This window comes from Vespa mandarinia, chromosome 23 (genome assembly GCF_050613455.1).
Source record: "Vespa mandarinia isolate Hongniang chromosome 23, ASM5061345v1, whole genome shotgun sequence".
In the NCBI taxonomy this organism is placed as follows: Eukaryota; Metazoa; Arthropoda; class Insecta; order Hymenoptera; family Vespidae; genus Vespa; species Vespa mandarinia.
Window position 1 is genome coordinate 2,625,001 of NC_140832.1, and position 14,362 is coordinate 2,639,362.

Here is a 14,362-nt window from a genome sequence, read left to right on the forward strand (position 1 = left end):
ATATTAAAATTTGAATTTATCCAATTAACTATAATGACGTCGACGACAACGATGACGCCGAATGTCGATTGTTGGATGTCGTTGAATAAAATTTTACGATTGTATTTGTTTATTGCTACGAGAATAGATTGTATAAAGTTTCGAATAATTTACAATTAATTGATAAAAACATCCTAATCAAATGTCAAACTTTTTCATATTTTATTTCGATAATATCATATTTAAAATACAGATATACTTTTGATATATAAATAATTCGCTGGTTAAATATAATTTACGTTAACTGTATTTAAATATTGATTTAAATTAAGATTTAATATTAAATATTGATTTGATTAGATGATATAGTTAGGGTTAGTCGACTTCCTTGTATCTAAATTGAATTAATACTGAATATATAGAGTCGTTATCGTTGGATAACATAATATAATTAGTACTGAATTCGCTTTGGCAAGATATCAAAATTTGGATTTATCCAATTTAACTACGACGACGTCGACGACGACGACGACGACGACGACAACGACGACGACGACGACGACGACGACGACGACGACGTTGAGTGTCATCGAATAAAAATTTTTCGATTGTATTTATTGAAATTATAATACAATAATAAAATTACAATAGATTGTACGATAAAATTAAATTGTATAGAGCCTTAAATAATTTCCAATTAATTATTTAAAATAATATCTATTAAAAATATCAAAGTTTTAAATATCATAAGATATGTTATATATATATATCGTTCTCTGATATAGCATAATCACTTTAATTTTGTTCGATTATTGATGATTAGATAACTGAATGTTATAGTTTATAGCGAGAGTTGATTTCCGTTCTATCGAAATCGAATGAATTCTGATATATTCAGATTCATTATCGTTGAATAAAACTTCGTATAAATTCACTTTGACCGGATATCAAAATTGGATTTAACCGGATTTAATCGAATAAAATTATTATTCGTTATTTAAGTTACATATATACATATATGTATATATATATATATATATATATTAGATAGGTAGATAGATAGATACGTCTAGCAGAGCTAGATTTGTTGATATATTGAAAGTTGAATAACTACATATTAAGTTCGTTATCTCTGTCCTTATTAAAGATTACTATAATCATTGAACATTGTAGATTCGTTATATATTAAAAATAATTATAAAAATGATTAAAATACATTAATTAAAATTAATTAAGATAAATTAAGATTATTACTTGAATGAAAAATTTTCAATTAACCTATTATATCTTAATATCCTTATAACAATCGAGTATAGGCTATTACAATTTCTATTTATTTATATCGATAATAAACGAATATTAAAATTTGCATAATTATTACAAAAGTATTAGACGTTATATCAGACGATAAAATTATCTCTAATTATACGTTCGCTAAGTCAATTTAGTGACCTAGAAAAACGACAGTACAAAGTTGGCCAATTTCGTCGTAGCGAAAGGGTTAAAATTAGCAATGAAGAAAGGGGTTGTAAGGATGATGGGAGTAGAGAGGAGTTAACAGGTGAGGACCAGAAATATCTTTCAAAATTGTTCGTAATTATAGAAGTTAAAAGTGACTATTCTCTTCTATACGAAATATCGGATATCAATTGAATAGATTAAATCAAATTAATATGGGAAAATGAAAAAAAAAAAAAGAGAAAAAGAAGAAAGAAAAGAAAAGTAATAAGAAAAATGAAAGAGATAGTTACCATTTACAAATCTCCATTCACTTTCTCATTATTTACATCGATTATTACCACTTACTCACTTTTCCTAAGCAAATAAGGATAGACATAAGGAATCTGGGCCAGTTCCTGTTCGAGGACTTTGCGTTAGCACGTAAGCTGACGATGAAGAGAGGATAGGACAAAGTAGAAAACACGCGAAGGGAAAATGGTTGAGTTGGTTGGCTGTTTGGTTGGTTGGTTGGTTGGTTGGTTGGTTGGTGTGTGTGTATGTATGTGTATATATGCGTGTGTGTGTATGTATATATATTTGTGTATATATATGTGTATGTGTATGTGCGTGTGCCTTGAGACGCACGGCACGCGACACTGACACGGACACGCGATGGCTAAAGCTTCGGCACGTATACTTATATACATACATAAATACTTGGAATCTTACTATCTCGAATTCTGTCTCTCTACCTACGTGCGTTATATTCAAACGCGTCGTCGTCAAGCACACCTTAATTAAGTTCCCGAACGACGGTATAACTACTTACTTGTTTGCTTGCTTGCTTGCTTGCATATTTAGTTACTTATTTATTTATTTATTTATTTATTTATTTATTTATTTATTTATTTTAAGTTACTTCACTTTACTTTACTTTATTTTACTTTGCGGCAAAATCGTACAAACGATAAAATCAATGTCTTAAATTAATCCATCGTTTCTTGAATCGAAAATGAAATTATATATAAATATAATATTTATATATGTATATATATATATATATAATTTCATGTATACAAAAGGAAAGAATTGTATTGTTATTAAATAAATTTTATTATTATTTATATCTTTAATCGTAATAATAATTCTATATCTATCTATATTTATATATATATATATATATATATATATATATATTTAAATATTTTATATTAATAAGAAATATCGAAAATCTTATAGTTCGTAGAAAATTTAATAATCGTACGATGCCATTAATAAATTATTACTTATTATTGTCGATTTCAATTCATAATCAATTTCAATTTTTAATATTACTTTTCTTTCCTAGTTTTATTTTATAATAAATAAATCGAAAGTCTTGGAAAATTAAACGACGATATCTTTTTAATACGAAGTAAATGAAATTCTATCGACCATATGAAAAGTTTTTAGGAATAGATTGACTAGTTAAGGATAGTCCGACCTTTGTCGTTTGGAATGTAAGGAACTTTGGTTAAGAGAGGGACTTATCACACATAGGGTGTCTACTTTCTTCTAGTCTAATTGCTTGCGTGCCATACATAGGACGCACGTGGGCGATGCATTACAAAGCATTACGAAGCGTAAGGTGTCTCTGCTGCGCCTTTCGAAGGTACTCGTCCCGCGTGGGTACTAACAGGGGTATACATTCCAACTTGATTCTCTCTCTTTCTCTATCTCTCTTTCTCTATCTCTCTTTCTTTCTCTATCTCTCTTTTTCTCTTTTTCTGTCTCTTTTTCTTTCTTGTACTGCGCACGTGCAACACTATTTGAATCCGATTAAATTCCAGTCGCATTCCGACTCGTCAGCGTAGGGTGGGAGATAAGAGAGAAAGAGAGAAAGAGAGAGAGAGAGAGAGTGAGAGAGAGAGAGAGAACGAAACCTCTCGGGAATTCGCCCTAATCTGCCTTTCGTTCTTTCCCTTCCTTGAAACTCCGATTACCTTTGAATCAACGTTATTAATAATGCATTTCAAAGTAACGTATTCAATTCTCGATTTCTAACTTGTATAGAATGTGCATATATATATATATATATATATATATATATATATATATATATATAGAATATCTAGAATATATAGAAAATCTATAGAATTTATTGTATTTATTATATATAAATCAAAATTTTTTTTCACCATTTTAGAGTATTTTTTAATTATAAAATAAATAAATATATATATATATACATACATACATAAATCTTTCTAAGATAATGTTATATCGTACATTACGTTATACTATAATGATCCACATTAAGCATTAATATTTTTCAATCATATCGATGATTATGATATGTTCGCGTATTAGGCTAATGATTTAGAAATTTTCAAGATAATGTGTTAAAGAACGATTAAATTAACTTAAGATTGTCAATGACTCGTTGGATTGATAAATGATATATTCAATTGAATCAAATTAAGAATGTTAACGATTTGCAGGAATAATGAATTAAATACCGATCGAATTAACTTAAGAACGTTAGCAATTTGTTGGATTTAATCAATGAAGTACAGATCGAATTAACTTAAGATTGTTAGCAATTTGCTAGAGTTAATGAATGAAATATCCAATCGAATTAACTTGGTGTTATTAATGATCTTTAGGGATAATGAATGTAATATCTATGCGATTAATTTAATATCGTTAACAATTTTCAGGGTTAATGAATTAAAATAATCATTAAAATTAACTTAAGATTGTTAACGATTTGCAAGGATAATGGACGAATTAACTTAATATCATTAACAATTTTTTATTGTTAATGAATTAAAATGACAAATCGAATTAACTTAAAATTGTTAACGATTTTGTAGGATTAATGAACGAATTAACTTTTAATATCGTTAAAAAATTTTCAAGATTAATGAATTAAAATAATCGAATCGTTTTAACGTAAGATTGTAAATGATGATGATAATGAATGATATAACCAATCGAATTAACATAATGATCATCATTCAAATCATTATCATGTTATGATGAATGAAGTACCAGTCGGATTAACTTAAGATTGTTAACGATTTGCAGGGTAATGAATTAGTGGTGCCTGAAGGTTGGCCTCTTACGATAGGCGGGAGAGCCCTTGTCCTCCAGCTGGGCGAGCTCGAAGCTTCGGCACTAAGACTCGGGGAATGTTACCTCTGCGTGCGGAGTGCAGCCGTAACTGCGAGCACTTTGTCGAGCGGTGCCGTGGCCGCTGCTGCTGCTGTTGAAATCGTCGAGCGGAATACCGTCGAGGTGAGTCACGTCCCTTTTCTTTCCATCCTCTTCTTTCTTTCATTCTTTCTTTCTTTCTCTTTCTTTCTTCCCCTCCTTTCTTATTTCTCTTTCCTTCTTTCCAACCATCGTCTTCTTATTCTTTTTTTGGTTTTTATATATATATATATATACATCTTTCTTTTTCTTTTTTTCTTTTTCTTTTTCTCTTTCTCTTTTTTTTTCGCATGTATTCGTCGCGAAGGATGGTCCTGAACATCGAGGAGGTGTTGAGGATTCCTAACGTTCCTTAGTGATGATCGTTCCTCTCCCGAAGCATCTTGCTCTAAGCGGATCTAATCGAACAATAGAGAATATGCGAATGTCGTTTCTTTATGTATACAGGAAAATCGCTAATGTATATATATATATATATATATATATATATATATATATATATATATAGTAATATCTAATAATATATCTATCTATAATAGTAATTACAATTTACACAATTTTTTCTTTAATTTTTTGTATCCACTTAACCAATAAGTGAATTTTCAATATTTTGTATCGTATTAAAAAAAAAAAAAAAAACGCTGCATTTAGTGTATTTTTATTTAAAAACAAAAAAAATATTCAATTAACGAATTCCAAATATAATTATTGGCCCGATCAAATGAAATAAATATAAATTTTTATTGTAAAACTTTTTAAAACGTCTGTATATACGTACGTGCATATATACATACATATCCAAATTATTACGTATATATCCTATATAATTATTGAAATTCTCTCTGTTAATATTTTCTCTTCTCTCTCTCTCTCTCTCTCTCTCTCTCTCTCTCTCTTTCTCTCTTTTTACCAATCTACAATCAAATAATTAAAAGATTACATAGATTACAAAAGATTCTCTATATTTCTCTATATTCTCTAAATTTCTAATGAATGAAAAATGGTTGATATTTCAGATAGCAGTGATCTGGCGAGCAACGTCGATGAGGGCCCCAGGGATCCTCGGTTGGGAGCGCGAGGACGAGTTTATGGATTGGCGAGAGCCATCGCGAAAAACTCAACACGGTTCAACAACAACAACGACAACAACAACAACAACAATAACAACAACAACAACAACAACGACGACAACGACGACGACGACGGGCCCGAATAGCGGTGCTAGTACAAGTGCGACATTGACGGTAGCCCGAGCACGTCGTAGGTCGCGAGAAACTGGTAAAATTTATAAGGAAGAGGAAGATAGATCGAAGGAAGTTAAAGAAGAAGAAAAAGAGTCCGATGTTGGGCATACGATGTTGACGGCTATGACGCCGGTAACGAAATCGAGTTCGGTGTCGAGCGTCATAGGTTGGAAGAACGATATAGAAGATAACGAAGGTGCTTTCGAAAAATATTCTCAACAACAACAACAACAACAGATACAACAACAGATACAAGAAGAATCATACGAGGAAAGTTTCGAATCTTTAACTAGTCTTTCGGCAAAAGTGAAAAGGTGCGCCAAAGTAATATCATCAACTACGATGGAAAAGTGGAAGGAAAGTGGTAGATGCGAGATGAGAAGCAGGCCGATAGCCCCTGAGGATTTAAAGAGTCCCCTTAGGTTGGAGCAACTCGTAGCAAGGCAGGAAGTTGATACGAGGAGGGAAACGAGGAAGGAGCAACTCGAGGAACATCAACAACGGTTCCAGAAGGCTCGACACCTCGAGGACGTTACCGACGAGGAACTGCCGACTTACATCGCCAATCTTCTCGTCACCGTTGAACGAAAGATCGAGAGGGTCTCCCTCGATGATCTTACATTTCCCTGTCCTGCATGTAGGAACATAGACACGGACGATCCTCTTCTTGGATGCAAGTGTGCCGGTGAGGATTGTGCCTGCGGCGAACACGGTGCTGAAGACGAGTGTGATTGCGGTCTGGCATCTTCCTCTTCTCTATCTACTAAATCAAGGAAAGATCAATGTGCTAGAAGCTTTGAAGTTGCTGGTATCAAGCATATCGATAGCGACGACGAGGAGGAAGTTCGTATGGGATTCGGTGAGTTTTGATTTTATCTCTACGACTCTTTTTTCTACTACTTCTTCCTCTTCTTCTTGATTTTCCTCTTTTCTATTCTTTCCTTTTCTCTCTCTCTCTCTCTCTCTCTCTCTCTTTTTTTTCTTTTTATTTTCTTTTCTCTTCTTCTTCTTCCTCCACCTTCTCGAATTCTCTCTTCTCTCGTCTTGCGACGTGCGGTAATAGTGATTCGCCAAGAAGTTTCTTTCAGAAGAATGACTTCTCTAGTTCAAGCCGCGTCAGCTGCCGTAACAGCCACTCTACACTCATACTATTATTATATTTTCTTCGTATTCGTATTCGTACCAAGTATTCGTATATTCGTATATTCATATTCTTTCGCCTCTCTTACTTCTCTCGACGGACTTTTACGCATACGGCTTATATGATTTACCGAGCAACGAAGACTTCTTATTCTAGTACAAACGACCCGTACAAAGCCGAATAGACGACGAACTTGAAATTTCCTAGGAGAAGAACGAAAGGCGTGGGCGATACTCCGCGCCATCCAAAGAGTGCCCACTTCCTACCACGATGACTATTGAAAAGTCTTTCTCTTCGACGTTGTCTCGCGAACTGAATTACCACTCGTGTTTGTCGTCCGAAGTAGGTACTACTGCGAAAAAATTTACTGCATTAACGGATCACAGAGAGACAGAGAGAGAGAGAAAGAGAGAGAGAGAGAGAGAGTTTTTATCAGACGAAATCTATTTCAATATTATCTCCTTCTTCTTTTTATTCTTTGTATTTCTTCTTTTTCTTCTTGATTCTTTTTTTAAATATTACGACATTATTGAAAAATTTTTTAATCGTTTTTATTACGATTTTTGAGCTTCTTTTTTGTTTTTCTTTTTTTTTCTATCTTTTTTCTTTTTTTCTTTTGTATATGTTAACTTGATTCATAAATAAGGGGGTTGTAAGTATTGTTGCATACCTTTTTATATTTGCGTTATCGTATAATAATATATTTCGGAGCATATATTGCACGTTAAATCAAGATATACATATATATATATATATATATATATATATATATATATATTTAATACAACTATATATAATTTATCGTACAACACTTATCAATTAATTATAAAAAATATAATTATAATATACAATAACAAATAAGATTGATCGATCGATCCGTTATAATTAACAATAATTTTTTTAACGATTAATTCGATATTAAAAAAAAATATGTATATATATATATATATATAAAAATGAAGGTGAACTCGTTGGTGTTATAAAAAAAAAGGAAGGAAAAAAAGAGAAAGAAAAAAAAAACAAAAACAAAAGCAAAAACAAAAAAGAACAGATCAGAATCTAATGGAAATTTAGATATGACATTTGATTTTTTAAGTATCTTAGATTAGATGAGGTGTTAAAGGCAGAAAAAGAAATACATAGAGACACGAACAGAGAGAGAAAGAGAAAAAGAGAGAGAGAGAGAGAGAGAGAGTATTTCGTTACTAAGGGACGTCGTTAACGAGCGATGACTTTCGCGCGGCACGAGGGCGTGATTGTAACGAACGGGTATGCAAATTGTCGGCGTATTCGCTTGTCACTCGATCTTTCGCCGTAGAAGTCCAAACGAGTCACTCCCGTCTCTTCGTTACACCGAGAGTCTCTTAACTCGTCCGAACCTCGAACCGTTCCATGCCGGGAACTTTGAAGTTTCGTGACCGGACCGGACTGGACCAGATTGTACTCGACTCGACTCGACTCGACTCGACTCAACTGGACCTGACTGGGCCGATCTCTTTTTTTTTTTTTTTTCTTATCCTCCCACGTTCCCTCTCTTCCTTCATCCTTCCTTCCTTCCTTCAATTATTCTCTTTTATTTTTATTACTTTTATTTTGTTGCTTAAGAGAGATCTCATTTTGTATCCTTCCATTCTCCCTCCACCCTGTTTGACCGACCCCGAGCGTCCCCTTCCCCCCTCTCATTCTCATGCATCTATTCCCCATTTAAAAAGGAGAACCCACGAATTCGCGATGCTTTATCACTGAAATATCAGCTGTAATCTCCGACACGTGCAAATGTATGCATGTATGTATGTATGTATGTATTGTAATGTATGTATGTACTTCGTTATACGGAGACAAATTTTGATATCATATTTCCACATCGCATTTTACGTAAACGACGTAAAAGAATTACGGATTATGATCTCGTTCTGGAGTTCTGAAAATTTTCCCAAAAAAGGAGTATGGACGTTAATTAAAATATATTTTCTTTCGGAGACGTGTTATCTCGAGTTGAAATAGAAAGATCAGAGAGAGTGAGAGAGAAAGAGAGAAAGACGATATACAAATATAAATAAATAAATAAATAAATAAATAAATAAATGAAGAAAAAAATTGGACATTTAAAAGAAAAAAGGCATATTATATATTATATGAATAATTATTCGAATAATAATGAATTAATTATAATGGAAAAGGGAAATTGAAAAAAGAAGAAAATGAACAATATTAAATATCATCGAAAAGTAATATTTTTTTACAAAGCTGTATAATAAATAAAAGTTATATATATATATATATATATATATATATATATATATCATTGACAATAATGAATAATAATGAAGTAATCGTGAACGAAAAAAAAAACCAAAAAAAAAAAGAAAAGAACAAAACAAGAAATTACAAATTACGAAATAATAAAATCATCGAGAAGAAAGTTCTTCTTTATAAAATTGTACAACAACAAAAGAATATAAATAACAATGATATAATAATAAAAGAAAAAAAAAAAAAAAGAGAGAGAGAGAAAAATAAGAGAAAAAGAAAACAAAAAATTAAGAGAAAAGAAAAACAAAGAAAGATTCAGTAAAGAGCAACAGAGGAAGAAACAGTAGGGAGAGAAAAAAGAGAAAGGAGAACAAAAAGAAAAATAAAAACAAACAAACAAAAGAAAAAAAGAAAGAAACGAACGGTGGAAAAAGAAAACAGTAAAAGGAAATGACTGATTGGACCGACGTCACGATAAAGACTGTAAAACGATGAGGAAGAGGAGGAAGAGGAAGAGTTAGGGAAGAAGGAGAAGGAAATACGAGGAATAAGAATGACACAGGATAGGAAGGAGGAAGAGAAGGAAGAAGAAGAGTAGGAGGAAGAGCAGAAGGATGAGCAGGAGGAAGAGCAGGAGGAAGAGCAGAAGGATGAGCAGGAGGAAGAACAGGAGGAAGAGAAGAATGAGAAGGACGGAATAAGGGATTGGGAGGGGATTGGGGTGATAGTGGGGCGATGGAGGAGAGTAGTACTCGTTCGGCAGGGCTTTTAGCTCAGAGTCTTTTAAGTCCAAGATCGAGAGACCGCAGATACCGCGGACCGTTGCGGACTGTTACGGGCACACGGTGCCGGTGGTGACGGCAATTGGCGAGAGCGGCTCTTGCTATTCCAAAGGTTCCTTGACTTTTGTGTCTGGAACGGCGACTCCGTTCGCTCTCCGGTGTCTGTATTTACAGAGACCAAGAGAGACAGAGATAGAGAAAGAGATAGAAAGAGAGAGGCAAGTGACCTGCCTGCCTCCTCTCGCTAGGACACTGAATGAACGGAGTAACGAACTCGTCAATGGGTATACGACTGCTAATGAAACAGGACAACGACACAGTTCGATATACCTAGTTACATACTACAGTTTTACAGTTTTTTCCCTTCCTAGAAAAAGTTTTCTTTTTTTCTTTTTTTTTTTTTGTTTATATTTTCCCAACCTCCCTCCCCAACCCCTTTTTTTTCTCTCTACGAACGACGACCGCTTGCTTCCAATGCCAACTAGAATTTTTCACATTTTCTCGCGAATTTTTTCTTTAAACAAAGGAGCGTCCGAAGCTCGCTAATCGGGTTAAATCTCGCTAAACATCATTCCGCAATTTGTAATGGTCTTTTAATATTATCTAGTTATTCGTTACGAGTTATCGTCATTTTACAATTGTATTATCGATCATATTGAATTTCGAAGATCCGTGAGATAAATATTTTAATGCCGTTCGATCGATCAATCATTCCTAATGACAACCGGATTATTCGTAATTGTTAAAATTATCTTTCGATGACGTTTATCTTTCTTTCTTCTTCTATTTATTTATTTATTTATTTATTGACAAACGATTCATGTCCTTCATTTTTTTTTCTGCTTTTTCTTTCTCGCGTGTCATTTTTTTTTCTCGTTTGACTATCCTGTTTAAAGGAAATGGTTTAATTTTTCATTCTCTTTGCAATCGATAAGTTTCAAGAATATCTCGAGCAAATTAATAATATTACAGTACTTAATAATTTTATATATCGATATATCGAATAAATACGAACGAATTATTTATTTACAATATATATATATATATATATATATATATATATATTTATATAAAAATTTCTTTTTCCTTATTTAACGATTGTTTGATGATTATTTTAATTCTTCGATTACGATCATAATCGACAATATTATTAATCTTGACACGCTTCAAATGGTCCATATAACTTGTATTGCATCAAAAAAAAAAAAAAAAAAAAAATAAACGAACAAACAAACAAACAAACGAATGAACGAAAAACAGCAGAGACAAAAAATGAAAGGGAATGAAAGAGAAAGGAAAAGGAATAGAAAACAAAGAACGCATAAATAAATACAATGGGAATATTTAGAACTGAATTATCTGAGATTATCTTTCAATGGCTTTCGGCGATTTATCGAGATCACCTCTCGATCAAGTGCATAATCGGACATTACATGCTCGCCCGTTCATCGTCCTGCCGTCACGATCGAGCAACCTGCGGGGCGGTTTGCTCTTGGCGTCCGTCGCCACGCGATCGGACATGACTTCGCGTTGGTTGTCGCGTTTCATTAGCACGTGCCACTCATTGACTTCTCTCTCTCTCTCTCTCTCTTTCTCTCTGTGTGTCTCTCTGTCTCTTTCTCTTTCACATATAAACTTACTTACTAACGTACACGAACATACTTACTCGTTCTCGAGCCTTTCCCTAACATCAACCTACTCCTTTTCGCGTGAGTCCCAGGTCTACTTCCACATAGGACACATATCCCTGGTAACATGACATGAAACCGCAACCCACGCCTGAATGAACTTAACTCACGAAACATCCACGAAAGTCTATGGCAATTGTAAATGGTGGTGGGGAGTAAGGTGTTTTGATGGAGCCACTGGATGAGAAATGTGGAGTGGGAGGGTTGTGGGTGGGGTGGGACGATCCAATGGAATCAGTTATATTCGCTTATTACAACGGCATCTCGGCGTTTCTTTTATAAAAAGCAAAATAAATCTGATATCTTACAAAGTCGACGGTAATATTTTTCTCTCTTTTTTATTTTCTTCTTTCTTTTTTTTTTTCTTTTTTTTTTTTTTCTTATGTTTTATTTCATTTCATTTCTCGAAATAGAGAGAGAGAGAGAGAAAGAGAGAGACATCGAATCTTATTCGATTTTCTTTGAACGGGGTTTTTTTCTTTACTTTCTTTTTTTTTTTTTTTTTTTTTTTTTTTTTCTTTTTGTTTCCTTTTTATTACTCCAATTGCTATTGCAATTTATTTTTCTTTTCGTTTCTTTTCTTTTTCTATTTTTTTTTTCTCTCTTTTTTCTTTCGTCATCTGTCTTCGACATCTCGCATATACACGTTTTAAATAAATATTTGTTTTAATGATCGATTCGATTGATTGCATAGTGAATTGATTTTATAACTATTAAATGAAAAAAAGAAATAAAATAAAATAAAATAAAATAAAATAAAATAACAGAAAAAAAGAAGAAAGAAAGAAAGAAAGAAAGAAAAATAACAAGTACACGATCGATGAATCTACGTAAATATCGGATTAATTTAATGATATGTCATGTGATTTGTAATAAGAATAAGTTCAATTTTATTTCTTCATTTATATGTTTCGTGTATGATAAATCAAATTTCTTTTTTCCTTTTTCTTTTTTACGGAGGGGAAAAAAAAGATGTTTGATAAAAATATGGAACGATCTGTTTTCTGTAGGTTGAAACCATTAAAGGCATATAACAACTTCTTTATTTAGCGTGCTCGCGCGCGCGCTCACGTATATGCACGATTATATTCCCTACCGTGAAATTTCATCCAGAGGTAAACGACCCTCTTGAGTAAGCTTCGTGAGTGTTTCTTCTCTTATGACTTGGTATACAAGTCTCACGAGATTATTTATTATTTATTCTCGCTCGCACTTTGGTGAGAACGAGTACTCACAGTTTCGTTAAGCGTTCAACACACACCAATGCGTACATACACACACACACACACACGTACATACAATGATTTCTAAAAGGATAAAAAGTATTAAAATTGTTTTTAATTAGTAGATAGAATTTTTCTAAATGTTAAACATGATGATATATTAAATTGTAAAAGAATATGCAAATAATTGTTACAATTTTTGTTATATTAAATTCATTGTGTATGATGTACATAGAGATACGTATATAATCCTATTTACTATTATATATTATATTATTATTTATATATATATATATATTTAAAACAAAATTTATATGAATGATAATTAAACATTTTTTCCAACACTGAACATTATTAATAATATCATACAAAGTATTAAAATCTAAAATAAGAATTTCATGCAAAACGTTGGTACGATAGAGAAAGAAAAAAAAGAAAGAAAGAAAGAAAGAAAGAAAAGAAAAAATAAAAAAAAAAAAAAAATTATCAATGAACGAAATTATCAATCTACGTCCGTCATTTCCTTCCCTTCCATTGTATTTTAAGCGTGCATTGTCTTTTCGAAAGGTGGAATCGTTCATGATAGGATCGATCATCGAACCAAGACGTTGGTAAACGCTTCTGGTAGTGACTACCAGATGCACCTGATGGTAGACTCCCCCCTACCCTCCTCTCCCGGCCCCCTACCCTCTCCACCCCCGATCGAATTAAAACGTTTTGATATATGTACATATACCACGGCCGATCATCCCTAGGCAGATTGATTGAACGTTTGTTTCATAGCCTTACTATACTTATTGTTAGTAACTCATTGATCCTCCCTATAGCGGCCCTCCTCAATCATATCTACTTAAGCGAGAATCAAGCGGCTTCTACAATAGAGGCTATTCACCTCTATATTCTCTCATCTATATACATTAACCAAAGAGAGAGAGAGAGAGAGAGAGAGAGAGAGAGAGAGAGAGATAGAGAGATAAAGAGGTAGAGAGATAAAGAGATAGAGAGAGAGAGAGAGATGTTGCGAGGTTAGTAGAAGAAAAAAATTCTTTGTAAAAGATCTACGATCGATTGTATTTAATTTCAAACGTTCATATCAATATTTATTCTTTTTTAATTAATTTAATATCTACACAATCTCCCCTCCCCTCCCCTCCCATCCCCATCACTCTCTCACTCTCTCTCTTCTCGTCTCTTCAACCCCACGTTTTCTTCTCATCTGTCCCATCTGTATCTACAAATATCTTAACATCATGAATCAATCTTAATCCTTGATAATGATACTATCGTACTCTATATATCATAATCTATTGATCTTGAATTTCCTTTCGAATTTGAATTCTAAAATGGAATATATTGTTTTCTTTTTAATTGGCAAAGCAAAAAAAAGAAAAGGGAAAAAAATTGTTATGATCGATTA

The 14,362-nt window shown here is 32.8% G+C and overlaps 1 protein-coding gene across 2 annotated transcripts in view; it reads left to right on the forward strand.

The window, feature by feature from the left end:
- Positions 1–14,362, forward strand: part of LOC118444410 (uncharacterized) — a 346,025-nt gene that overhangs the window by 178,249 nt on the left and 153,414 nt on the right. For both annotated transcript variants that reach the window (XM_035872659.2, XM_035872660.2), the window contains exons 4-5: positions 4,489–4,698; positions 5,631–6,717. In XM_035872659.2, coding sequence (XP_035728552.2) covers positions 4,489–4,698; positions 5,631–6,717 — 1,297 coding nt within the window. The remainder of the gene's footprint in view (positions 1–4,488; positions 4,699–5,630; positions 6,718–14,362) is intronic.